Source organism: Podarcis bocagei (assembly GCF_964188305.1).
Source record: "Podarcis bocagei genome assembly, chromosome: 2".
Lineage (NCBI taxonomy): Eukaryota > Metazoa > Chordata > Lepidosauria > Squamata > Lacertidae > Podarcis > Podarcis bocagei.
In genome coordinates this window covers 35,705,564-35,733,388 of record NC_138126.1, presented here as the reverse complement: position 1 = coordinate 35,733,388, position 27,825 = coordinate 35,705,564, and the positions used below count along the sequence as shown (strand labels likewise).

Genomic DNA, 27,825 nt, shown 5'->3' with positions numbered 1-27,825 from the left:
CCATGAGGCAAGGTGAGGTAACTACCTCAGGTGGCAGGATCCACAGGGGCAGCAGATCCCAGTATTCCCTTTGTTCTTGCTGTAGATTTTCACTCACCCTTCGCCTCCAGGGCCAAACTGTCTTGGGCCAGCTCTGCCTATTCAGGTTGAATATACAGTATCTGTCCGTCTGTCTGCCTGTCTGTCTGTCAGTCTGTAAACAGAAAATGTCATCAGAACGGTTCTAGTCTGGTTATCAGCCTGCCAGTCTATTTTCCATAAGCAGTTATTTTTTTGTATGAAATAGCATTGCATAAAGAGAGTCCCAAGTTAGCCTGTGGTGGTATAAGCCAGACACAGATTTGCTGCCACATCTTCTGATTTGTGGTGATAGGCTTTAATAACCTTCTTATATACCCAGTGCTTAATTTCTAAAATAACAACCATCGGAGCTTATGGACTGTGATGGACAGAGATAAAGTAAAGTACCCTTGGAATGTAAATCCTGCTCTTATCCCTTGATAAGTAAATCCTACTGTCAATCCTAAATGTGCTGACTGATTGTTTAAAATCAATAATAAATGGAAGGCCGTTATTGTGCATTTTTAAAGAAAACAGGTCCCTGGATTAAGCTCCAGTGCATCCCAGTATCAAATTAAGCCCCATTTATACCACAGTGCCTTCCATTTCACTCCACACAAACAACACATTTATGATCAGCACCATGGAGATTGCATCAGGGGCTGAATTGTCTCCTCTCATACCTTTGAGTTCATAACACACACACACACAGAAACATATACACATAGTTTAGGGGCTGGTCACAGTCAATTATAGTAGGACCACATTTATAGTAGACTGCAAGAACCTTTTAATGAAGGTGAAAATAGAGTGCAAAATATGATCTGAAGCTCAACATAAAAAAAAAACTAAGATCATGGCCACTAGTCCCATCAACTCCTGGCAAATAGAAGGGGAAGAAATGGAGGCAGTGAGAGATTTTACTTTCTTGGGTTCCATGATCACTGCAGATGGTGAAAGCAGTCACGAAATTAAAAGACGCCTGCTTCTTGGGAGAAAAGCAATGACAAACCTAGACAGCATCTTAAAAAGCAGAGACATCACCTTGCCAACAAAGTTCTGCATTGTTAAAGCTATGGTTTTCCCAGTAGTGATGTATGGAAGTAAGAGCTGGACCATAAAAAAGGCTGACTGCTGAAGAATTGATGCTTTTGAATTATGGTGCTGGAGGAGACTCTTGAGAGTCCCATGGACTGCAAGAAGATCAAACCTCTCCATTTTTAAAGAAATCAGCCCTGAGTGCTCACTGGAAGGTGAGGCTCCAATACTTTGGCCACCTCATGAGAAGAGAAGACTCCCTGGAAAAGACCCTGATGTTGGGAAAGATTGAGGGCACAAGGAGAAGGGGACGACAGAGGATGAGATGGTTGGACAGTGTTCTTGAAGCTACCAACATGAGTTTGGCCAAACTGCGGGAGGCAGTGGAAGACAGGAGTGCCTGGCGTGCTCTGGTCCATGGGGTCACGAAGAGTCGGACATAACTAAACAACAACAAGCATTACTGATGTCATCTGAGACCCTGTCTGTTAGCTGAGTGGTGGCACAGACAGCTTTGCTTTAAGTAATGAAGCTTCAATTAGATCTTTAGTGATCTTAGACCTGAACTGGCCTAGGACAGTTTTCTTCCAAGTACAGCATGGGACCTTCCACATATGCAAGGACTGAATTAGGTTCCTACTATTTCCATTGAGCCCTATAATTTCTTGAGACCCTGCATGAGAGCAGCAAGTCTCCAACATCAAAAGAGTTTGCTTATAACTGGGGAGGGGAACCTCCTCCTAGTTTCATCTAGCTCTATGGATTCTCTTCTGGTGGCTTTGGTGCAGTCCCCTACATCTGTGTAATGGTGCTTGTGACACTTTGCTGTTGAGGTAAAATCCACATATCCTGCTGCCAAGACAAAATAGCAGGTCACATGTAATTTTAATTTAGTAAGGCCGAAAGGGGGGGGGCAAGCTAGTGCTTGAAATTGGTAATTTATAGTACAATCCTATCTGTGCCTACTCAGAAGCAGGTTCTATTGAATTCAGTGGAGCCTAGGGGGGCACATCATGCTCCTTCTGGGGTAGTTGTTCACCTTTGGTCCCCACCCTGTACTCAGCTCTCACCTGTAGCTCCTAGGTGTCAGCATGTGGTAGTGAGCACACCCGGGGAAACAGCTTTGGCTGGCCAGCTAAACCAAGTGAGGATAGCTGATGGGTCTCAAACCCTCAGTGAGTTAGGAACTTCCTCTGCATGTAAAGACAGGCTCCGGTGGATTGAACCGATGAGACAATACAGTGGTGCCTCGCAAGACGAAAAGAATCCGTTCCGCGAGTCTCTTCGTCTTGCGGTTTTTTCGTCTTGCGAAGCAAGCGGATTAGCGCTATTAGCGGCTTAGCGGGCTTAGCGGATCAGCTGATTAGCGGCTTAGCGGATCAGCTGATAAGCGGCTTAGCGGATCAGCTGTTAAGCGGCTTAGCGGCTTGGGAAAAAGGGGGAAGGGGGGGAACGCAGGAACTCGCAATACATTTTCGTCTTGCGAAGCAAGCCCATAGGAAATTCGTATTGCGAAGCACCTCCAAAACGGAAAACCCTTTCGTCTAGCAGGTTTTCCGTCTTGCGAGGCATTCGTCTTACGGGGCACCACTGTAGTGGGTCCAATGGTCAATAAGTGGTTTCTGCATGTGCTGTAGAGGGAAATGAGGGGCAAATGGGGCATGTCAACCTGGGAAGGTAACCCACATAGGAGAAGGAAAACTCTAGTCCTAAACCTCTGCTGCCTTGCAGGATCTTTTCAGGAGAATAAAAGGTTAAAGCGTAAACCCTATACAAATACAGAGTGGAGTCCCCAAGATGGTTGGATGGTGTCTTGTACACTTCCTTCTGGCAACTCCTGCAGTCAAGCTGTTGCTCCACTTTCTTTTGGACCACATCAGCGAAGCTGAGGCAGGTGGTTCTTGTTGTTTGAGCAACCCAGGATCTCCATACACACTTGCCAGGCTTGCACCCTGGCCTGACACAGCAGTTTGACTTCACCCCTGTAGGTGCACTCCTTTGTTTCTCGAGACAGCTGGATGCCAGCAAGAGTCTCTGGTAAATGGGACCATGACTGCAGCCTAAGTTGGGTTGCCCAATATGTTTTTACTGAAGGTCTTTTTCAAGGAAAAAGGACCATCACGTTTCTTACTCTGGTACACCAGCTAACTCTGTATATGTACTCTGAGTTGCTTTATCAGGTGACTAGAATAACCCATATGTACTGGGTGGCTTTTTCACACAATAAACTAATTTTTAAAACACCAGCTTGTGGCTTATCTTCTCCCTTGCCCCTCCACTTTTGTTGCGGATGGGGCGGGGGCTCCACTTCTTCCCTTACACAAATGTAGTACCACTGATGTAAACAGGAAAAAAACACCCACGAACTGTCCTTGAAGTGTTAATATATATCACCGTGTCTCTGAATAGAATTAGAGATAACACCTTGAGATGATAGCCTGTCTTTGTTGAACCACCTTAATGATTATTATCATACAATTCAAGTGGCAGTAGTTTCTCAAACATCTTCCAGGCTGATGGAGAAAACCTCCCCACCCCATCTCCCCAGTTTTCAGGAGGGCAGAGCCAATTTGTCATTCCATGAAGTAACTGACAAGGCTCATCCATCTTTCGCATTCTTCCGGGTGACAGCGCATATTATGCTTCAGTAATGTCCAATAAGGAGAGGAACAATTGCTGTCCAGGGTACAAAAATGTATTATAAAAATGTTAGTGAATTAAAGATTTGCTTAGTTCAGACCATGGAGTGGGAATACTTTGGTATATGAGAACATTATGAAATTACAGGCTTTCCCCCACCTAATTAAAAAAAACAAAACCAGGTTTTGTAACTGTCATATTAACCAGCACCTTTTTAGCAGCAATCCCACTATAGCTAACTTGAATAAAGATCTGGAAGTAAAATGGGCACACCCACAAATACAGTGGTAGACGAACGCCTCGCAAGACGGAAAACCCGCTAGACGAAAGGGTTTTCCGTTTTGGAGGCGCTTCGCAAAACGAATTTCCCTATGGGCTTGCCTCGCAAGACGACAGCCCATAGGGAAATCTCCGGGACAGCGGGGAAGCGCAGCGCGTCTTCCCCACTGTCCTCGGACCTCCTCCCGCCGCGCGGCATCGGAACGAAGCTCCGATGCCGGGCGGGGGGGGAACGCCTCCTCCCGCCGCGCGGCATCGGAACGAAGCTCCGATGCCGGGCGGGGCGGGGGGGACGCCTCCTCCCGCCGCGCGGCATCGGAACGAAGCTCCGATGCCGGGCGGGGGGGAACGCCTCCTCCCCCCCCGCGCAGCATTGGAACGAAGCTCCAATGCCGGGCGGGGGGGGAACGCCTCCTCCCCCCCCGCGCGGCATCGGAACGAAGCTCCGGTGCCGGGCGGGGGGGGAACGCCTCCTCCCCCCCCCCCGCGCGGCATCGGAACGAAGCTCCGATGCCGGGCGGGGCAGGGGGAACGCCTCCTCCCGCCGCGCGGCATCAGAACGAAGCTCCGATGCCGGGCGGGGGGGAACACCTCCTCCCCCCCCCGCGCGGCATCGGAACGAAGCTCCGATGCCGGGCGGGGGGGGACGCCTCCTCCCGGTGCGCGGCATCGGAACGAAGCTCCGATGCCGGGCGGGGCGGGAACGCCTCCTCCCGGCGCGCGGCATTGGAACGAAGCTCCGATGCCGGGCGGGGGGGAACGCCTCCTCCCCCCCCGCGCGGCATCGGACCGAAGCTCCGATGCCGGGCGGGGGGGAACGCCTCCTCCCGGCGCGCGGCATCGGAACGAAGCTCCAATGCCGGGCGGGGGGGGAACGCCTCCTCCCGCCGCGCGGCATCGGATGGCTTTCCTGAAGACTTGGGGTGGGAGGAGGGTTTTCCTTCCCACCGCCAACATTCAGAATGCTGTTCTGAATGTTGGCGGCGGGGAGGAAAAACCCTCCTCCCACGCAAGCCCCGGGAACAGAGGGAAAGCGCTGCGCGCCTTCCCCTCTGTTCCCGTACCTGTCCTGAAGGCTTGCGGTGCGGAGAAAAGCCCTTCTCCGCACCGCCAGCCTGGCAAGCGGTTTCCCTAGGAACGCATTAATTGATTTTCAATGCATTCCTATGGGAAACCGTGCATCGCAAGACGAAAAAACCGCAAGACGAAGAGACTTGCGGAACGAATTAATTTCGTCTTGCGAGGCACCACTGTAATAGTTTCTGCATATTTGAAAGCATCCCTGCACAAATTAAAACAAAAAGATTTAAATAAAAAAAAAGAAATAGCCCAGGAAGGGAATGCTGACAGCAATTGAGCCTATAAAGACAAAATAATATTAAGATAACTCACCTTCTCTGGGAACTCCCATTAACCATCAAAGACAAGGACTTTGCTTCTGCCATTTGCCTGAGGACTACATGCTTGCCCTAGTTACACCTATGCAAAAATCCTGGATTTCTCATCTCTGCCTTGAGGAAGGTTTGGAACCAGAATGTGGGCAAACTATGTGGACAACCACAACCCAGACTTTTAATTCTCAGAAATGGGGAGCAGCCTTTGCTTCTTAATCTCAGAACCCCAGGTGTTACCTGATATCTCTAGCACCTGGGAGGGATTTGTTCAGCTTCCAATCTCCAACCTGAAATGGAGTCTACAAGCTGAACCTCACAACTATTACCTCAGCCTAATTTTTGTACCTTCTGTAATATCTTGCCTTATGAAAAGTTATGGAAAACGTGAAAGTTTGTCCCTCTTTTGTGAAATTTTGGTTGGTCCCAAAAAATGTATTGCCCAACTGTGGATTTAAACCAACCCCCTTATGAACTACCATGGCTACCTTTACTGTTTATCTGTCATTTAACAGCAGACGTCTAACCATGTCTACTTTGAAAGCAAGCACTACTGAATTCAGCGGTGCTTAGTTTGAGGTCAGTGAAGTTAGGATTTTAACCTAGTATCTATGACTGAGGGCAGAGACACAGAATTATAAGATATTTGTTGGGGATGGGGGTGGGAAGAAGGGATAAAATAAAATATAATGGAGGGTATGGGAAAACAGAGAACGGAACTGCTCAAGCTCTGTAAAGGCAAAGGAGTATTCAAACACTTTATTTAAGGCACATGGGTTTCCCCAAAGAATCCAATGAACTGTAGTTTGTTTATGATTATGGGAATTGTAACTCTATGAGGGTGAACTACAGTTCCCGGGATTATTTGGGGGAAGAATGAAAGGAATGCTGGCTGTGAAGGGTTTTGGTTGTTTCTTGAAACCTCTGCTCTGTACAGAGATATTTCAGGAGCAAAGAAAGCAAAAAAGGGCACTTTCCCACTCACCAGAGTCCTCTGCTCCATAAATATGGGTGAAGAAAGCTCCACTGGAGGGGCCAGCAGTTACCTGCATCGCCCTTCGCAATCTCCCTCAGCATTCATTCCTCTTTGTGTCTTCAAATCTCTCCAGGGCCAACAGGGACTGCCTGGTTTTTCTTTCTGATTATTTAGTATGTATTTATTTATAATTGTATATTAGACAGCTTCTCATCCAACGATGCCAAAGTGGTTCACAGAATAAAATGCTAGAAACGTCTAAAATCAAATAAATATTAAAGTAGGCATTAAATCTCAATAAAAACCCAACAGCAAACAATGAACAATGTTAGGCATGCATGCCGTAGATCTGTCTGGGTTTCATTAACTCCTTCAATGGACTGAAAGAGGTCTGCCTATGGCAGCGATATATTTTATTCTTTTCCCAAAAAGTGGTGGCCGTGTGGAGATATTAAGCCCTCACCAACAACTGCATGCTGAGAATTGTGTCTGTTTGGGGCAGAAGTCATGATGGAGCTACATCCTCAGAAGATGTTGGACAACTAGGCTGCCATTATGATGCTGTGTAGAAAAGATGATGGAAGTGATAGCAAACACACCTTTAATCACTCTTTGAACTTAGCCAGCAATACAATTTTGGTTCACCTTAGCATCTCAACTGCTAGCTGGCTCCCCTCTGATGTTTATTCCCACCTGCCACCTCTAATCATGGCCTCTTCACTACCCTACTCCAAGACTTTGAACACCAGCTGGATATTGTCAATACATGCTTACGAGGGCACAAAAGTAGGGTTCCTGGCACAAAAGTACACAGTACTTTAGCATTTGTTTTGAGGAGGTTCCAGTTTGGGGGATTTGCAATTGACACACTGTAATAAGTTAGCACTCTTCTTTACTTGGCATCCCATAATGCATCCATGTTTCACTGCTTGGAGCCCAGCAATTCACATTCATGACCAAAACCCAACGAGTACCTAGCAACCAGCCGTATTCTGTGATCATTTTTTTCATCTTCTTTTTTGAGGCCCAGTTTCAGTCATGATCCATGAGCCACATTTGGAAAGTAAGGATTAAGGCCCCATCAATCTCCTTGCGGGTTACCAAACTCACATGCGTCAGCCCAGCAAGGATGCTAGCTATTGCAGCAGCTATTATTAAGAATCTGAAAAGTTCTCAGGCTGACAATGGGACTTTCCAAAGGTCAGAACCAATGAGATCATTCTGTGGCTTGATTTCTGGGGGTGATTTGACACTCACTGTTGCAGTGTCCGCCCTGCGTCTGTAAAGGCAATGAGGCTCTGCACACTGTGATTTAAGCTTACACAATTCTGCTGTTTTTGACATCTTTCTTTGGTATCCCTTGGGCCTGTGGTTCAGAACAGATACCTTATCTATAATATATAAAATTCTAAGGATGCCATCACATTGCAGTTTGCTTGGCCACAGACAGGTGGCGCTGCAAACTACAGGGTGAGAAGCTGCTAGTAGCTAGACCAGGGGTCAGCAACCTTTTTCAGCTGTGGGCTGGTCCACTGTCCCTCAGACAATGTGGTGGGACGGACTATATTTTTTTGGGGGGGGGATGAACAAATTCCTATGCCCCACAAATAACCCAGAGATGCATTTTAAATAAAAGCACACATTCTACTCATGTAAAAACACCAGGCAGGCCCCAAAAATAACCCAGAGATGCATTTTAAATAAAAGGACACATTCTACTTGTGTAAAAACAGACTAATTCCCAGACCATCCGCGGGCTGGATTAGGAAGGCGATTGGGCCGCATTCGGCCCACAGGCCTTAGGTTGCCTACCCCTGAGCTAGACCATTGGGTGGGCAGCCCAGGTAAGGAGAGGAGGAGGGATCTGGAGGGAAAGGCAGCTCTAGGTGAGGTGAGGAGGGAACTGAAGAATGGAGAAGACATACAGGTGTGGTGAGGAGGAGACACTCAGAGGGTGGAGATGCAGGTGGGAAGCCCAGGGCAAAGTGAGGTAGGAACAAGAGGGAAGAAAGGCAAGCAGATGGACCGCCCAAATGAGTGATCCAGGTGAGTCACAGAGGTATGGCAAGGTCTAAGCCCCTAGTATATGTTTATGTTTGCGACTTTTTAATGAGGTCTATAAAAAACAGCAACACAAAATGCAATATATTTATATGCTTGTTTAATCCTTTGGAAGGTTTCACCAGGTCTATGAAATGGTTTATTTTCTTGTTCTTTCCATGTATATGAGCTTGCTTTGTTGTAATATATCCTAGTAAATGTTATGTATAAACCAAATTTATGGATTTTCTATTTCTTTTGATGTTTCACCTACAGCAACCCTAACTAGCAGAAACCTTCTTTTCTAATCAGATGCCAGAGTTGGTCTGTCAACACTAAGAGTTATGGACCAATGCTCAGACAAAAATAGAACAGAAATAGAGTCATCTAGACTAGTGTTATTTGGCTATGTGTACAGGTCCTTAGTAGTCAATGGCAAATTGACAAAGGGCATGGATCTAGTCCAGTCTTTGCACGAAGAGCAGAAATGTTGTGTTTGTCACAAAAGTTGAATAATGTGTCCTTTCCTCCCCAGCTCTGGTAGCTTTGAGTGCAGACATTAGCATCAGCTATCGCTCACTCTTGGATGTTCACGTGGACTCTTACCTGGAGGGGGACTTCTCCAAGATAAGAAGTCACTGAACACAACTGTTAACAGTTTTTCTTCTCTTGTCACTGTTTTTAATGCTGTCTCCCACATCTATGAACTGTATACAGAAACATGGAATATAATGATAGAAGATGCAATGGTGTAATGAGAAAAAAGGCTCATCTAAGCAATTTATTTACATCTCCAGCGACCATAACTTGTCCAATACAGGCAGCTTGTTGTAGCAATTCCGTCCAGGGTAAATGGAGTGCTGTGTGCACCCCGTACAATTTAGCAGCTTTAAATCTCATCCCGATGAATGCAGTTGTAGCAATTCATTTTGTATTGACCATAGGTTGCAACAGAAACAAAGTGATACATGTGTATCATGTATTAGCACTGACTAGGAGAAAAATAAGATATACTATTAGCAGAATTAAGACGCAGGCTGCCTTGGAAATGAAATATAGTTAATAGATACATGGGGGAAATGGATGGTTCGATCTGGGTCAGCGGTTTTCAAACTACGAGATGAACTTCCCCAAGGAGGTGTAAATAATGTGAGAGGAGTTAAATTAGAGCCTTTCTAATTCTCCAGTCCATCCTCGTGTACTCTTTTGGGCAAGGAGACACCGGGGTGGAAAAACTGTATCTGGGTATCTCACTTCAGATAAAGACTCAATAAAAAAAAATACAATAAAATCCCTGCATGTAGAAATCTAGCTGTTGGCGAAAATGCATTCCAAGCTAGCCGCACACACACGGCTTTGCTTCCCTAGAATCTCTCTCTAGGGGCATCTTTCTGTGATGTGTGTGTAGCTAGTTGCTTTTTTTTTTTTTACACATTGGGGATGGGGAATCTGTGGCTCTCTAGATATTCTTGGATTACAACTCACAACCCCTGACCGTTGGTCATGTTTTCTGGAACAACAGCTGGATAGCTCAGCTGGTTAGAGCATGGTGCTGGCAACGCCAAGGTTGCAAGTTTGATCCCAGCTACCTATACCTGCTGTGCAGGGAGTTGCTGGATCCCTTCCATGATCCATGAACTTCTGGAGGGCCACAAGTTAAGTTCCCTATCTCCAACTACTCTGAAGTCACAATAGCAAATGTGAGCATAGGTGCTCTCCTCCATCTAGTTATCCTACAAAACCGGGTATTCTGCTCTTCCACATGTTGTTCCTTTCCCCCGTTCCAAGATACACATTCCTCTGCTCAATATCTTTCCTTCCTCAGCACAACTGTGCAAGCTGCTTGCCCAACTCATCCAAATTTAGAGCGTGCATCTTGCAGTTCCGACAACAAAAACATTGAATATGGTTTGAATGCTCATTTGCCCAAGGGACATGCTGTCCTTAACAAGTTATGGATATTGATAGCGCAGGCTCTGGTACTTGGTGTTTTAAATAGGTAAATAAGTATTGATTAACATTTGTAGGCAATCTCAATGCAAGAATGTCCCACAGTTGAATGGGAAATAGCCAAGTACACTCTGCACTAGTCTCACAAGTCTGGACCTGTCTAGAGGCAACCCTATGGCGTGCTCTGTTCAGCCCTGTATCTTTGAAAAACAGTGGACAGCGAAAGGGACAGCCAGAAGGTAATGGGCGAATGCCGATCCAAATAGCTGCAGGAATAAAAACAAAGGGAGGAATATTGCTTTTGGCCAAGTGTCAAGCATTCGCTCTGGCCACAGAAGTCCCACCTGCAGTTTTGAATAGGAGTACGGCTCTGTCCAGCATACTGGCTGGTGGCATCACAGCAATCAGGCATTAATTTCCCCCCATGTAAAATCTAATCTGTCTGTAGCATTGATGGGTCCCCAAGAAGGGATTAAGTGTAGAGATCACGCTTCACACTTTGCCTCCATATAACGAGGGGAGTCTGTGCTACAGCCTGAAATACATGCAAGGCTTTATATTGCGAATGCATCATGCATTCTGCTTGTACGTTCTGTTCTTCTGCCCTTTCTTATGACTTGTTTCTTTACACTCTCTAGTAGCCTACACGTAAAGAACCTTTCACTGTATGTTCTACTGCACAGATTGCTTACACTATTAACACTTTCATGTCTTATTAGCAGGACTGAAATAAATCCTATGTCATGGTTTAGTCTTTTACTAATGAAACTGTGAATTAAAGATTGGAATAAGAAAACCGGCGGAAGGGAAGGAGGAAAGTCAATGGCTCTATGGAGCATAAAGTAAGATAGATGTAAAAAGATTTGATATATATGTTTGTTGGTGTTGGTGTATCTAAAATGAAAACTTAATAAAAAGCATATTCAAAAACAAAACAATAAAACACTTTTCAGGTAACGACTAAAATCAAGAATTAGGTCCCATTTTAAAAGGGAGTATCTGGATAGGACAATTTTATGTTTGCATATACATAGGCAGCCTGATTATTGGAAGACTTAATTTTCTTTCCTAGGGAAAAAAAGAGGCTATTCAAATATGAGGTTTGCTCAAAAGTTCATTTAATTACACGGTAAGCCTAAAATTGCATATGACTTAGAAATGCACTGTAATCATCTCCTTAGGAGCTATAAAAATTTGGTGCACTTGTCAAATACAAATATACAAGACACTTAAGTAGAATGACACTGATTGCAATTCCTTATAGACATACCTTATGCAACTATACATACACAAAGCAATTAGCATTTTTTGCTTTCCATTGAAATCTGTATCGTTTTTCCACATGCAATCATATCGCTACATAAGACCAGGGTTCTAATTGATTGATCAACCTTGGCAGAATGTTTTTTTAAAACACCTTGAATATTTCAGTTCTGCTCAACTACTATTCTTGAGTAAATTATTTCAAATAATTTGTGCTTACAAAGTTTATGCTAGACTTCATGACTGGACTTCCCAATTCCTAAGCATATTACTCAAAAGTCTGGACTGTAGGGGTTATTTTTATGTAAAGTGTTGAGGCGGCACAGTTATTAAGGTGTTGTGTTTTACACCAGGGAAAATGGGAAAGCAGGAATTTTTGCTCGGCAAACCTCCATCAACTCGTACTTGGGGATTTGGAATCCAGCGAGGTCATAGAGAGTCTAGCTGAGTATATTAAAGCAACTGGAGGAATGCCACCCAGATCAAGGTAGCTAGTTATGCACTAGCTTAATGCTAAATAAGTTCTTTTGCCCTCGACAGGATCTCTTGAGCTTGAATGGCCAAACCCTTTGAGATAAGGTTTGGGCAGTTGCTGAAATCATAAGCATATTTGCAGCTTGACAGCACAATTAGGCACATCTAAGCTTGAAAGCAAGAACCACGCCTAACTCTGCCCAAGACTGGACAGTGGCTCCAACTGAATTAAATCTGCATACATAAGGATGCTTAGGGTTGTACGTTTAATTATTTCCATAGGTAAGATTTAAAGAGTGCAAGGCTATATTATATTGTTCGCGCCACATGCTAACATGCTGGTTTGTCATTTTTTTGCACCTGGAGGTGTGCAGTGTGAATGCGTAAAGTAAGGCTATTGATCTGTCTAGCCTTGTACCACCTATTCTGACTGACAGTTCTTAAAGGCGTCACCTGGGATCCTTTTAATTTAACATGCGGGGAGATGATCGTGAGATATTCTGCACATAAAATATGTGCTCACCACTGAGCACTTAGCATTTTGCTGCTCACTCACTGACTGCATTTAATGCACAGTGAGCTCATCATATCATGAATGGCTCATGGGTAGGTAGGTGGTGAATCAATCAGACTGTGGCTTCATCACAAGCCCATCCGCAACAAGACTGGAATGGATGGATGCATTTGCTGGAATTATTTTTAAACTGTAACCTTTTCTGGATTGGTTAGTAAGCATTCTGATGATGCCTCCTCCTTCTAAATCACAATAGGTGGAAAACACTCTTCTGGCAATATTATTCTAGTTCAGAATATAGTAATACTACATGGAGATAAGAGGTTTATACAGTTGTACCTTGGTTCTCTAACGCCTTGTGACCCGAACATTTTGGCTCCTGAACATCGCAAACCCAGAAGTAAGTATTCCGGTTTGCAAACGTTTTTTGGAAGCTGAACGTCCGACGCAGTTTCCGATTGAGTGCAGGAAGCTCTTACAGCCAATCGGATGCCGTGCCTTAGTTTTCGAATGTTTTTGGAAGTTGAACGGACTTCCGGAATGGATTCTGTTCAAGAACCAAGGTACAACTGTATATGTCCAGTATTTTATAAGTGAAGCACTTTTCAAAGAAATCAGCAATGAGTATGGCATAATGTTAATAAAAGTCTTTCAAAAACAAGCTATTGTTAAAAACAGAAATGTGATATAGTGCCATAAATTGCAGCAAAGTATAAATTACTATGCAAAAAAGTAAACATTTATATAATTGTTTTTTTAATATATATATAAAAAACTCCTTAAGAACTTTAGCGGCTACACCCTCCCAACCCAAATAAAATGCATATGGAAAACAATTTCTTTTGCATAATTTCATTAATATTGTGCAGCATGGTTTTTAATGTTAAACCAAATCCTTCATATACCAAAGGCAGACATTGGAGAAAATATGCTTCCTTGTAAAAAACAAAAAACAAAATACAAAACAACATTGCAGCTTCTGAAAATCTATTATGCACCAGGAGTGAGAATGCTTTCTTCTGCAACAGGGGCAGGGGACTTGTTGCCAGGCAGATATTGGTGGCTCCAACTCCTATCAGCCCCAGCCAGCATTATCAATGGTCAGGGATAATGGGAGTTGTAGTCCAACGGTTTCTGGAGGGTCACACCCATCCCTGTTCCACACCCAACTCAAGCCCTTTGCTTCCTTCATTACCCCTTTTACTTTACCATAATCATGAAATTGGAACTCGATATTTGAATACACGAAAAGGACTTAAACGTTTGACTCTGAAAGCAGAAGGCCTATGACCAGCATTGTTACCGAATTTCAGCAGACGTTTCATACCTGTCCTCCTCTCCAGAGACTGAGATCAGATTACCACACACATTTGTCAGACTGGCCTGAATCAAATGCTAGGTTTGTGTATGTAGCAGTTACTTGTACTACACTTCTCCCTCTATGTTGTAGACCATTTTACCTGAAACATGGCAGGCTTCAGAATTTTCAGAACACACTGAAGGTCTTTTCAGAGCTTGAAACATGGACATGCTCTCAGGTGTCACACAGAAATCTTAAAAGATACGTAGGGTAACAGGAACCCCTTTCACAAAGAAACTGCACATATTCAGAATTTGTTCTGAAACCATATGCTACATCGGACATCTCTAAAAGACACCTGCTTAGTAACCTGAGGTTGTATTCAATGTAGCACTATGGTGAACGTTCCATCACTGGAAGGATTTTTAATTGCATGACGGAACATCATCTACCCAAATCTGTTCTGAAGGGTTCTTCAACCTTCAGGAGAAGGTTTGGGGGCGGCACAGAGTATGCATGGGGGTGGCTGAGGGGAGAATTACAGCAGACATTCTGTCAGTTCTTCAAATTCTACAGGTGGAACAGTACAATCCTATTTCTGTGAAAGACAGCATTCTGCGTTTTCACTCAAGAATGGGGCTGTTATTGCACTGCAAGCCTTCTGCTTCCTAAGTACAGCTGTATTCACCTGTTGCCAAGAAGGTGAGGCACAATCTGTCACAGACATAAGTGTGCTGAAGCCCATCGATATTAATGAATGTAGGAACACTTAACTCTGTGTTGCGTCATGACCAAAGAGTCCCATGCCACCTTAACAAATAGCTAATCAGACTTCCCATTTGGTCCTTTATATACAATCTTACCTACATGTGGCAAGGAAACAGTGCCTGCTATTCTCATTAGTGGTGTAAACACTGGCAGAGAGAAAGTAAGTTATTATTTCTCCCACGGGAAGTAATAAATACTATGAAATGATAAGAGATGGTGCTGGAACAGTGTCGTATATTGCAATATCAACACTGTTCATTTATTTACCACTGTTGGTGCTGTAGTCATGGAAATGCTCCTCTTTGCACCATTGAAGTTTGCATCCGCTAGTGAAGGTGGTTGAGCCAGAGACTTACGAATGCTGGTGATGCTTTAAACAAAATGGCTGCATATGTGTGACCCTGAAAATGGCTTGCTCACCTTCTCCAGGTCTGAACGAGCCTTGAGATGTGCACAGGCAGTGCGGCAATGCAGACTGACTAGCTGTACTGCACTGTGCCACTGCAGCAACTTCCACATGGACAACACTTTGTATAGATGAATCTATTCTACTGCCTTTTTATTCTACCATTTGTTCTCATTTGTTACCCACGCACAGGAACTTCCTACACAGGATCCCCTGTGTGCAAGAAAGAACAGTGGAGCAGCTCCTTATTTATTTTGTGTAGCAGAAGTCATTAACAGTTTTCTGTGCATGGAAGACGGCTGCTGAATCAGAGTGCTTGTATCCAAAATCAATGAGGCACTATAAATTTATACAGTACTGGTATCCATAATAGACTTTTGAGGACAAATGTGTCTGTGGGGGAGTGGGGTCTTGGGCATGGCAAAAGCAACCAAAAGCAGGTGGTCTTGGCCTCTCTAAACTTGGTGCCATAGCAATTAGTAGGCATTTGCTATTAGCAGCAGAAAAACAGATCCAAGTCCTCAGGCCTAGACAAGTAGGAAATCTACTTACAGCTTACTTTAAAAAACCCCAAAGGCAAAACCATCAGCCTGTTTCAAGATCTGTTACTAACCTAACATCTCTCCCACTCTACCCCTAATTTTTGTACAGTTCATAAACTGCCCCTTATACAGCCACAATGAATATCAAATGCACAGGAGTTGAGCAAGGGTTTTATGCATCTTCAATTCACCCATTGAGGCTTGCAGAGAAGATGTTCCAAGTGGCTTGTGACCTCTAACTACAATCTACCAAGTGCACTTCTGCAGCAGCAAGTTCCCCTGTTGCTGTAGAGAAGATAGATAGCTCAGTCTCAAATATAACAGTGCAATGTAAACGTACAGCCAGGATGAATTTCCCTCAGTTTCATGTTCAGCTCAAAGGAAGCAGCCTGCACACTGATCCTAATTAATGCTCAGTTGATAAGACTGCTGTTATGGTATGGTTATTGCCGCAAAACTGTTTCCCTGTAGCTGGCTCTGGTGCTAGTCTGTTAACTTAACAAACTTTAGCATTTCATGGGTACTTCCTACACTAGCTTTGGTAACCACAATGGAGGAAAGATGTTTGTGAGGGAAGTATCAAGGTCCAAAATACTGGTAAGATCTAGGACAAGCATGGGGAACCTTTGGCTCTCCAGATCTTCCTGGACCAAAACTCCCTTAAGCCCCAGCAAGCATGGCCAATGGTCAGGGATGATGGGAGTTGTGGTTCAGCAACATCCGCAAGGCCAAAGGTTCCCCACACATCTTAGGAAGTAAAGAGATAAGAGCAACGAGTTCATTACATGAGGAAAAGTTAATGCATTTCCTTCTTCTGCCACTGTAAAACTGAAGTGATACCTGTAAACATAGTCAACAGAATTTCTTTCAAGTAAAAGTAATGACTTTGAAGAAGAAAGTGACCTTCTCACAGAAATTCAGGGTTCACCCAATATCTGTCTCTACCTACTTCAAGGCATTCATTTTCCCGGGCAGCTGAAATTTAAATTTTTTTTTACCTCATGAACATTAACATTTCGTTGCATATTCTGAAATGGGACACGTCCAGACTCTGTGCTTTAGCAATCAATTGCGGAAAAATCCCGACATCTTCCAGTGAAATTCCTAGACTTTCACCCATGTCCACTCTCATTATCATCAACCTCGTGAACTGTATGTGTGCACCATTAAAACCAAACCAATAAACGAACACCCCAACTGGCACTTTTGCTCAAGCTGCAAACTGTCTGACAGCACAGGCCTATACATGCCTACTCTGAAGTAAGCCCCACTGAGTTAGGTTGGATTTGCTCCCAGGGAAGTGTGTATAGGATTGCAGCCTAAAATAGCCTAATGTCCCTTAGGAGGACTGGATAAGAATGTGAAAACTCTATCAAAATACATTGCTGCACTTATAATCTGAAGTTGGCTCCAACGTTAACGATCACCCGGCTTTCGTAGACTTTCTTCACGGTTCTTTCAATTTGTTTCAAAAAAACCTGAGGAATTCGCCCACATAAAGTGTGTACAGTATCAAGGAATTTTGACTGGAGAGGGTAGTACATTGATTGGAAGAGATTGTCTTCAAAGGGAAACTAAAGAACAAAAGAAAAAGGATTAAAAGACAGACAAGTAATATCCATGATAATCATTGCTTTGCTGAGTTTTCCCTATAAATTTTAATGCGGAGGCAGGGAGTTTGACTGTCAAGACATGCTGTGGTACAATGCAGTGGTAAGTTGATAATATTACAGGCTGCTGTTGTGCTCCCCTCTCATGCAACCCTATTCTGTACAGAGTTACCAGCTCCAAAAGAGGGTTCCCCCCAAAAAAAACTTCTTGATCAAAATATAAGAAACTCTGCACCAAATTGCACTATCTGTCTATTTATCAGTTCTATCAATTCTGACCAATAGTGTACAGGATCTTAGGGAAAGGCCTATCCCAGGATTGCAATGTGAAATGCTAGAGATTGAATTTTATACACACACACACAGACACACACACACACACACACAGAGAGAGAGAGAGAGAGAGAGAGAGAGAGAGAGAGAGAGAGAGATTCACTCTGTCACAAATATCTTAACCTGAACATCTTCCCCTCTCAAAAAAAGGTCACCAATAGCTCTCATCCTACTTCCCACTTTACTACCACAGTACTTAAAAATTTGGACAATCTGTCTAAGTTGGTGTGGTGCCATCTCAAGCTACTGCAGATACTGAACTGAGTTTCGACCTTTTTGGATCTAGGCCTGCATGTTGAGGCTGGTGAGGCTACTGGGCTGCACTGCAGCTAGAACATGGGTCTATCTGTACTGGCTCCACTGTGTGTGGGAATAGGTTTAAATACTCAGTTCCCCGCTCAATGAGCTTCAGATCATGATTCCCCTCTCTTACTGGGAAGGGTGGGGGGTAGAAAAGAAAAGGCAATAAAGGCAACTCTGTTGGGAAAGTGAGGAGTTAAAGCGGCAGAGTTGGTTCCTAGAGAGGAGATTGTGGAGCATGGTGAATGAAATGGCTGGAAGGAAATTTAGAAAAAACGAATGCGCAATCTATACAGGCCATAACCCAGGTGGAACTGAAACATGATCTACATCTGGGGAAGTTACACAACTATTCCACTTAGATAAATAAGGGGTCTTTTGAACTACTGATGGGGGAGAGGTGGAGAACAGAACCTGAGCAGGGGGAAAACACAAAGAAGATGCTTTTTAATGATTTTTAACCAAGTACCCATATATATATATATATATATATATATATATATATATATATATATATATATAAAAGTTTTGCTATTCCACAACAAACTGCCTGCTGTGAAAACAGGCCCATCACACAGGGTTGTGTTGTGAGGCTAAAATAGTGGGGGAAGAAACCGTTTATGCTGCTTTGAGCTCTTTGCAGGAAAACAGAAATGCAAGGCATAAGGTAATACAACTAGATGCACCATGTCACATGTCAGAACATGGCATGAGACTGTCTCCCTGGGCGGGACAACACTTACATCACGTATCACTTCATAGAGTGCTTTGAAAGTAGGCTGTTTGTCATCATGGTAGACACCTCTGTTCCCATGTAGAATAGAAACACCTTCTTCCTCTGCTCCTTTACAGTTACTGCCATACATGCAATGATCCGGTCGATAGTTCCATTGGCAAGGAAACAGATAGAGACACTCTAGAAAGCCCAATTTGAGCAAAGAAGGGGGGGGTGACAGCAATTACTAATCAACATCTAGAAATTGGCACGAAACACAAAACCTTCAAAATGTTATCAGAAATTCTGAAATAAGGAAAGCTACACAATTTGGAAACGAATCATGTGTCTGCTATTCCAGGCACGTCCAACAGGTAGATTGTGATCTACCGGTAGATCACTGGACGTCTCTGGTAGATCAGTGGCTCCCCCCCCAAAGAAGCTCAACAAGTTTGGCTCCCCTAAAAAAAGCTCAACATTTTTGCCCTGCACCCTAAAGAGATGGGGCTTTCCTCCCTCCTAAAAAAAGCCCTACAACTTTGACCTGAACCCCCAAAAAGGGGGTAGATCACTTCCTCGCCCTACTCACACAGCAAGATGGTCATTCCAGGGCCCTTCCTTTCTCTATAGTACCATGGCAATATATTGCCTTTGAGCTCGAGCCTGGCAACAGCTAACAGCTCGCACCATGGTTATAGCTACCATACAGAAGAATTCTAAGTGGAGAATGCATGAAGTGGGTGAGGGGGAATTATTTATTTAATGCAAGTGTTTGTCTATCACTTTCCATCAATAAAACAATCACAATCTGTTCTCATCCACAGGATTGGCAGCACAGGCCAATGAGGCAGAGTCTATACACACCACCCTGTCACATATTCCAACGAGACCTAATAATAATAACAACAATAACAACAACAATAATATATCTACACATGCCTATAATATACAGTCTGTGTAACGTGTACCTGGATTAAAGTAAAAAATGATGTTGAGCAAGTCCTGGTCTCCCCATGTTATGTAGTTTTTGTACTTTTGGTATAAAGGGTACAACATCTCCTCCCATGTCAAGCCTGTCGGTATCATGCTGTTCTGAAAGGCAGGAATAAACGATAAAAAAAGAAAAGTAGAAACCAGCAGAAATCACAGCAGGAGGAAGGCGTAGCAGCGCTGAGCAGCAACCTTTCTCACTGTTCCTGGAACCAAAAAGCACAGAAAGGAAGAATTGCTCTTCATGCTGGAACAGGGAGCCAGCGAAGGGGAACCGTGTAGACTGCCAGCATGCAAGCTCTCCCTTCAGATAATGTGATTCCATATCCTCAACTGACCATTCATTTGGTTGACCCTGAAAAGCCATCAAATCCAAAAGCACTCAGAAGCATGGATTCGAACCTCCTTTTTCTGTGCCCCAAGTGGTATCATGATTTACATGCATGCAATTAAAGAAAACATGAAGCAACAGAGCTTGAACACAATACACTTGCTCACTCTTATTATGTCAACATTCGCATGAGCCCTTCCTTTTACTTTACCATTTCATAGAGAAGAAAGTTGGCTCAAAGCCAGAGAGGCTCAGCAGGTGGTCCCTACTGGGTCCTGAAAAAGCCTCCAGAGGAGCTCTGCTATTTTACTGAAGCTTTAATAATTTTACAGGAAGATGCCACAGCTCAGTGGCAAAACATGTACTTTTCATGAAGGGCTAGATTCAGTCTCACATCTCCATTTGAAAGAACTGAATAGGGGGTGTTATGAAAGGTCACTGCCAGTCTGAGCAAATACTGGACTTAGAAGTGTAAAGTTGGAAGGGTCATCTAGTCTAATAATAATAATTATTATTATTATTATTATTATTATTATTATTATTATTATTATTATTATTATTAATACCCCGCCCATCTGGCTAGGCTTCCCCAGCCACTCTGGGCGGCTTCCATCAAAATATTAAAATACCACAATAACATCAAACATTAAAAGCCTCCCTAAATACAGGAATCTCAACTAAAGCTGCTATGTCAGATGGCCACCCAACCTTTGCCTTAAAACCTCCAAGGACAGAGAGTCCACCACTTTTCCAAGGGAGTCTGTTCCCCAGTTGATCCTGATGGACAAACAGCTTGACCTGGTATAAGGCAGGTTCCTATGATCCCCAGTACTAAGGTCACATCTGAGGGTTCTGCAATCTTTTGGAGGAAGGTTTGCATCCATGGATGAAACCTGAAGTCCTCTGAGATGATGGTACTCAATAATTGGCAGGAACATTGCCTGAAGAATATGCAGAGTTGTAGGCAACTAAATCACTGCACACATGGAACGACTTCAAAGACCGTCACTTCCTCCCTCTCCCATTGCACCATGCCCCAAGCTGCCCCAGAGGTTTGGGGAACCCTAGATTAGATTTGGAGGGTGAGGTGCAGAAGGGAGCAGAGGGAGGGGAAGTTTGGTGGCACGCTCAGAAATCACCACGCATGCAACAATTTAATTGGATAGTGCCCATTCTTAATCGAGCGGGCAGGAAGATGTGAAACGCACCAGCAGTAGTGACAAAGGCGCACCAGTGATGTCCTCAGTGTGACAGCATTTGAAGACCTACAATGACAAGCCTCTCAAGTTAACTATCATTTGGCTATGCTACTCTGGGCCAATTTGAGAAGCTGGTGGACTGATTCTGTCAGTCAAAGCACATTCCTCAGAAAACAACAGTCCAAGCTGGATTTTCAGTCAGTGGGAAATCATTTGTATAAAACCGTGAAGAAGTTTTATACACGCAGGAGTAGAAACCAATCCCCAGTTGGCGTGGGAGAGAAAAGTGTTTCCGAAACAAAACAAACAAATGAAAAGCCATTCTTACCTTGAACTGGGCATTCCTAATACGGGTTAAATTCATCAGCATGACTCCAGAATTTACCCCAGTCACTCCATAATATGGGTGGCGAGCAAACCGACTGTACCAGCCAATCTTTGGTATTTCGTGTTCTGGAGCCATGGCAGCCAGCTGCGTGGAATTGAATGCTCTCAGGAAGCCCCAGATGTCATCAATGGGTCGCAAAAATAGGACATCTGTGTCCACATACAAAAGGGAATCTACATCTTTTAAAATCGTCTTTGGGGTTGGAAGGTAAAGGGTGCAAGGAAAAACAAACAGGCATCAAAGTCAGGAAGGCCAAAGAAGACAGATTACAGGCCAAGAACTCATTCACTCTGTGTATACATGCAAGACACAAAAGAAAATACCATTTTGATCCAAATTCCTGCTCAATATAGAGACATTCAATATAAATAAGCTCCTCAGGGTCAACTAGATGAAGTGAGCCAACTACTATGTTCTGGCGCTCAAGAGAATTAGGGAGCATGAGAAGATGGTGGAATGAGGGGTCTGCCACAGGGAACGTTTCTTGATTTTCATTTGAAGCATTTCTGTCTTACAGTTTGGTTTTAAATATAACCAACAAGAAATAATAAAAGTAAATCTCACATCATGAAGCTTCATAGCAACAAAATCAAAATAAACAACAAAACACGTTTTTAAAAATTTGATAAAAGGACAAGACTAGTTTAAGTTTGTACTGACAGACGATGGAGCCAACTCATATAACCAGGTAACAGCTTGGCTGCACAGTAGGTTTTTAAATGGTGGTCCTCATTTTAAGCAAGGGAAAGACCACCCTGTGGAGAGGTACATTTGTGATAAAGATTTTCATATTTTCAGGCTGCCTTCTGATAATTGCCACCGCTTGCCTGATCACATGAATTACTCCAAAAAAAAGAACCTTGCTAAACAGCCAGAATCCACTGTGTGGTGTGAATGTAGAATTAGAAAAAAAAAAAGATAATTATTTGAACATATTCAGAACTCTGGTCCATCTACGCAGCTCTGTCTACTCTGACTGGAAGTGGCTTTTCAAAGTAACTTTGGAAGTGATGGAAATGAGCACGAGTTACCTGGATATCTCGAAAGGGATAATAACGACCAGGCTGTTGATTCTTGTTCACAGTGTGCCCTCTTGTGGACACTTGGTTCTGTACGTATCCATTCATAATTTCAGTAATTGCATTATTAAAAAAAAAACTTGCGTGGGGAGGTTTCAATATTTCTTCAAAAGCAGCAGAGTGTCTCTTTCCCATTTTACTTTCCTTCTCTCCTAATGATGTAGAAAATCCCTCCCTTTGTTTGCCTTCTTTCCCACAAAACTCTCTTATTCGATGGACAGCAGAATGGCTCAGGAGTGGGAAGAAACCGTGGTTGAAATTCCCACTCTATGCAGTGTACAAGGTGCTATTGGGGAAGTCTCCTACTCTTCCCCAGACCAGCAACGGGGAGAGTGGGTGTACCATGTATATCACCTTGGAAGAAGAGAATGTGACATACAACAAACCCATGCACTTTTAAATTGGCATAAAAATAGCATGCCTCCAAGTGCGTGGCCACATTTATTTTGCTAAAAAGACACTCGTGGGACATATTCAGCAGAGGAAAAGCCTTGATTGTCATTAGATTACCCTTGAGGTCTCAGTATTTGAATTTCAAATTTAATAAGAGCATTTTCCACTTCTGCAATTAGGTGCTCGAGATATTATTGCCCAAAGCTTCCAAGCATGAAAGTGGGGGCGGGGCAGGGAGAAAAGGGTTGGAATAAACAAAAATATGTAAACGGTACTTTGGCTCTTAAATAAAATTCATATCTGTTTTATTGGAAGATATGGACCAGGCATGTCCAACTCCCAAGAGACTGCAATCTACTCCCAGTATAAAAAAACTGGCAGTGACCTACCCATTGTCATTAGAGGGAGGAGGAGCGTGTGTAGGGTAGGTGGATTGCCCAGGGTTATTGAGTTTTTGGGGGGGAAGACTGCACAGTGTTTTTAAGCTTTTCCTCATAACTTTTTGTACACGATAAGGATCCAGTGATCTACCAGGATCAGCCAGGGATCTATCGGTAGATCACGATCTACTGGTTGGACATCCCTGATCCAGACTATTGGAATGCATCAATAAATAATTTAGGCAACCTATTCTGGAGAAAATATTCCAGCCTATTTAATGGATATGGAGAGGCATTTTTGGTTTTTTAAAAAAACTTTGCTTTATCTTTGGCTTTGTTTTTGATCTGCGGCACATGCTCCACAACTGGTAGAGTAAGTTAGTGTTCTATACAGGAGACACTTCTACAGAAAAGCTGCAATTAAGACAATGTGCTTTACTCCACTTATGACAATGGTGTCACTTCTGCCACACAATTCTAACTACAAATTGCGCTTCTTTCACAGCTTTCCCCACACCCTCATTATTTTGCACAGATTCTTTCCCAGTCTCTCCAACACATATGTATTGTTGCAGCAGAATCTAGAAAACTTCTAGTAAAGTCACGACTGCCATTTATCGTGGCTTCTCCAATATCACCATTCCCCACCCCATTTTAAATGCACCATCATTAGAGGCTAGCCGAATATTCTTGGATGAACTTTAAGGCTAGGCAATTTAGGGACAGGTATTTGAGCATGGGTTTATTAAGGCGAACCCCTCCTAGAATGGCCAAACTCTTCCTTGGATGAGAGCCAGTTAATCAAAGATTTGGCCAAGCAAGAGCTAAGAACTCTGAGATCACTAGGTTTTGCTAAAATTAAAACAACCCCATGACACGGGTTCCTTTGCTCCTGGTCAGAGGGTAAGCTCTTATATGCCTTTAGCAGATTTATGACGGGAGAGGGTCAGTAGCTGTGACTTTCCCTGCTGCAGTGCTGCAGGGACAGAAGAAAGCATATTTCCCCTGTCACAATGCTGCTATAAGCAGAGGACACCCCCTCTTTTTAACTCCACGCACTGGCAACCAATCTGTGACTTTTGTTGCTTAAAAGGCAGGCATGACCAAAATTCACTCCCATCTTTACATATGATAGCTATGGGCTGGTGATAGGGTTGCCACTCAAAGAGCTCCAAAATAAGGGCTATGTTGTGAGAAAATAACATATTATGTCTGTCAGAAAACACATAGTACTTATTACAGTATACTGGAGGGATGGAGGAGGGGAGAGAAACAAACTGTGCTTTTTATTGACTGGCAACTAACACTATTATTTCAAAACGAAGGAACCGTTCCTTGAAACAAGCAGCAAGAAGCAAGGACATGGGCTGAAACTGTAATTTGATGCCGCGGTTCTTCGAAGAAAACATCTCTGGTTGCAGTATGCCAACGTTCTGGGACCTTTTTGCTCTCTATAGTAAATATGAGCCAGCTTGTGCTCTTGAGATACATCCTGGGAATGACCGGCGCTGTCTACAACTCATCCCAGGTGGTGTTTGTTGATAAGGATCCAGTTCCAGGTTTTGCAGTGAGGAAGTTAGTTAATAACTTCATGATGTTCTCTGTATGCTTGGGCAGGCATCACGTGTAAAACTGCTGCTGCTGCGTGCTTGCTATGCCTAACGAGAAGTTGGAGCATCTGCCTGCTAGCAAGGTACAGAATTTGCAGGTTTGTCACAATAGTTTTAGGTTAAACTTAAGGTTGTGGGGAAGAGTTGTAGCTCAGTGGTGGAGCATCTGTTTTCCATACCCCCCCTTTTTTAAAAAAAAGGCCCGCAGAAGACCAAAGCTGGGCAAGGCAAGTCCACATAAGTGTAGCAAGCAGCAACAGAACTGGCCAGATTAAAAGACTGCTGTTTCGCCTTTACTCGTCTTTGTTTTGCCTTGACGTGTACACATGGGGCTAAGAAGCTGTCTCAGCTGGATTAAAGAGAGGAAGAAGACAGAAACCTCTGCTCCATCTGGAAGCTTCCAAATACATACTCCGAGCACACTGTACAACATTTTTCTAGGTGTCAAATATTCGCCGCACATCAATCCCAGAGACAGCAGGGGTCATGCCAATCTTGCTGGAGTGCATGGCCTCAGAAGCACAGCAGTGCTCTGTTCAACAACAGAGTGTTTCAGATCACAGTAGGTTTTAGATCAGTGCTGGAAGAAAGAACAGCCTGGGTTACGTGCTCTCTGGCCTAGGCCCTGCCACTTAGCCTTAAGTCTTGGCTCCGGCTCCTGTGATGTGTGGTCCCAGATCTTTACATCAGACGAGCACTGTTACAGACTAGCTATTGTTACAACTATTTCGCCCTAAGGGACCAGGGCAGGTTTCCACCATTTATAATGCAGTTTCGAAACTTGCAATTAAAAATTCAATCACACACAAAAAAACACAGGGTGGCTCCCGAAAATACAGTGTGATCATGCCTTATGCACATTTAACTCGCGCGATTTCAATAGCGGTTGAGGACCGCTGACTGAAAAAAATGCAAATTAAATGCAAGAAAGGTGGAGAGCTTAAAATCTCTTTTTGCTCCAGAAAAACTCAGCATAGAATAAAGGGGCTTTTAAGCTCTCCACCTTGCTTGGCAAGCAAGGCCCTCTCAGCATGCCAAGTCTGGGATGCTCCCACGAAATCTCAGATGGTCCTGTGAGATCTTGCAAGAGCATCCCCAGGGACCTAACACCAGCTCCAGAATCCCCTGGGTCTGAGTTTTTTTGAGTTTGCACATATATGGAACCCTTGCAAGTGTAAGATGCAATCGTGCCGTATAATTCTTGTGTGTCAAATGCTAGTGTAATGAGGTGCTTCTGAGGGTGAATGGAACCAAGAGTGTTCCCATCTGTTGACCTTAGTGCCCGAGGGGGTCTTATGGGAAGGAGGTGGTCTTTTGGCTACTGCCAGCTTGCTTGTCAGCCTCTGCGACCCAGCTCTGCTACAGCTGAAAGCACCTCAATCTTGCCTGCTGTCTGTTTCTCTTCATGTCCCAGTAAATAGCAGGTGAGTGTTAGTGCCATGATGCTAAAAACCTGAACACTGAACACAAATAAGCATTAACTGGGAAGGAAGCACTGGTCACTCGCAGCAGGGGGTTTGCCCTCCTGTGGAGCAAAACCCTCACCTGCCAGGGCCTTAAGAAGAGGGGCTTTTTAAGTGCTCCCCAACATAAAACGAAACAAAACATAACTGAGACTGGCACCTTGTTGGGCTTTTGGAAAGACGGTGGGAGAGGAGGAGCTGTTTGACAGGTCCGCAAGCAAACAGACTATTTCAATTTGTGCGCGAGGGAGGTCTCAACATTTCTAAGGCCAATGCAGTTTCTTGGGTTCAGCTACCCTAGGCTGCAGTCCTCAGCATATCTACTCAGAAGAATGTCCCACTGAATTTGATGTGGCTTACTCCTAGGTAAGTGGGGCTAGGGTTGTGGCCTTTGCCCAAGTGCCTTACCGGGAGAAAGAGCCGCTGGGCTGCGCATGGCTTGAATAATTTTTTCCATTCCTGAGCATTTCCCACTGAAAAGGCGATTGGGTAGACATTATATTCAAACTTCTTTGTGTACGAAGGGGGCCATTCCTGTAGCTGAAAAGCACAAGGAGGAAAGTGAGGGAGATTAGAATTCCTGAGAGGCTGTTTTGTGGGAAATGCTATTGCGCTACAAAGTCAAACAAATTAAAACAAAGCTCTTACTCAGGCAGAGCTTTATTGAGGGCTTACCACTAGAAAAGAGTTTATCCGCTCATTAACTTGTGGCTGTCAGAGCATTTCCAAGTGAATCTGCAAGCTTATAATCAAAGATCTAGATTTGGTTGGTGTTTCTTTAAAAAGAAAGAAAGAAAGAAAGAAAGAAAGAAAGAAAGAAAGAAAGAAAGAAAGAAAGAAAATAGTGCAGGGGACTCACTTTCCTCTCAAATTCAGGTTTCAGGGAATCCTCAGCAAAGATGTGAAATTTGAGTTTCCTGTAGCTAAAGAGAACTGCTGATTTCAGCATGACCAGAGTTTCTTCCAGCCGGTCGCCACATGCTACAACCGCAAGATGCATCCACTGTGGAGATGAGAGCGGGGCTGCAGAATGCTTCTGGTCCTTTGGTCTCCTAAAAATATATACATTTTAAAAAATGCAGTTGAGTGAGACAAAAATAATCATCTTTGGAGGTTTTATATTAAATAAGCACAATACTGCAAATATAAAAAGAATCAGAGAACTGTAGAGTTGGGACCCAGAGGGTCATCCATTTCAACACCTGCAATGCAGGAATCTCAACTGAAGTATCCATGACAGAGGGCCATCCAACCTCTGCTTAAAACCTTCCAAGGAAGGAGTGTCCACCACTTTCCAAGGGAGTTGTGATCTTAGACTGGATTCGAAGAGCTTGCCGGGGTAATTTTAATCATGTGACGTAATCAGTTTTAAGGTGCTAAAATCTTTCCTTTA

At 43.7% G+C, this 27,825-nt stretch overlaps 1 protein-coding gene across 1 annotated transcript in view; it reads right to left on the bottom strand.

Annotated features, from left to right (window-relative positions):
* Positions 1-11,475: 11,475 nt before the first annotated feature.
* GXYLT2 (glucoside xylosyltransferase 2) overlaps positions 11,476-27,825 on the bottom strand; it is a 32,206-nt gene continuing 15,856 nt past the window's right edge. Inside the window, exons 2-7 of the mRNA XM_081184783.1 lie at positions 27,292-27,484; positions 26,841-26,972; positions 21,448-21,699; positions 19,568-19,691; positions 18,628-18,800; positions 11,476-17,215 (exon numbers count right to left, since the gene is read on the bottom strand). Coding sequence (XP_081040909.1) covers positions 17,033-17,215; positions 18,628-18,800; positions 19,568-19,691; positions 21,448-21,699; positions 26,841-26,972; positions 27,292-27,484 — 1,057 coding nt within the window. The 3' untranslated portion in view covers positions 11,476-17,032. The remainder of the gene's footprint in view (positions 17,216-18,627; positions 18,801-19,567; positions 19,692-21,447; positions 21,700-26,840; positions 26,973-27,291; positions 27,485-27,825) is intronic.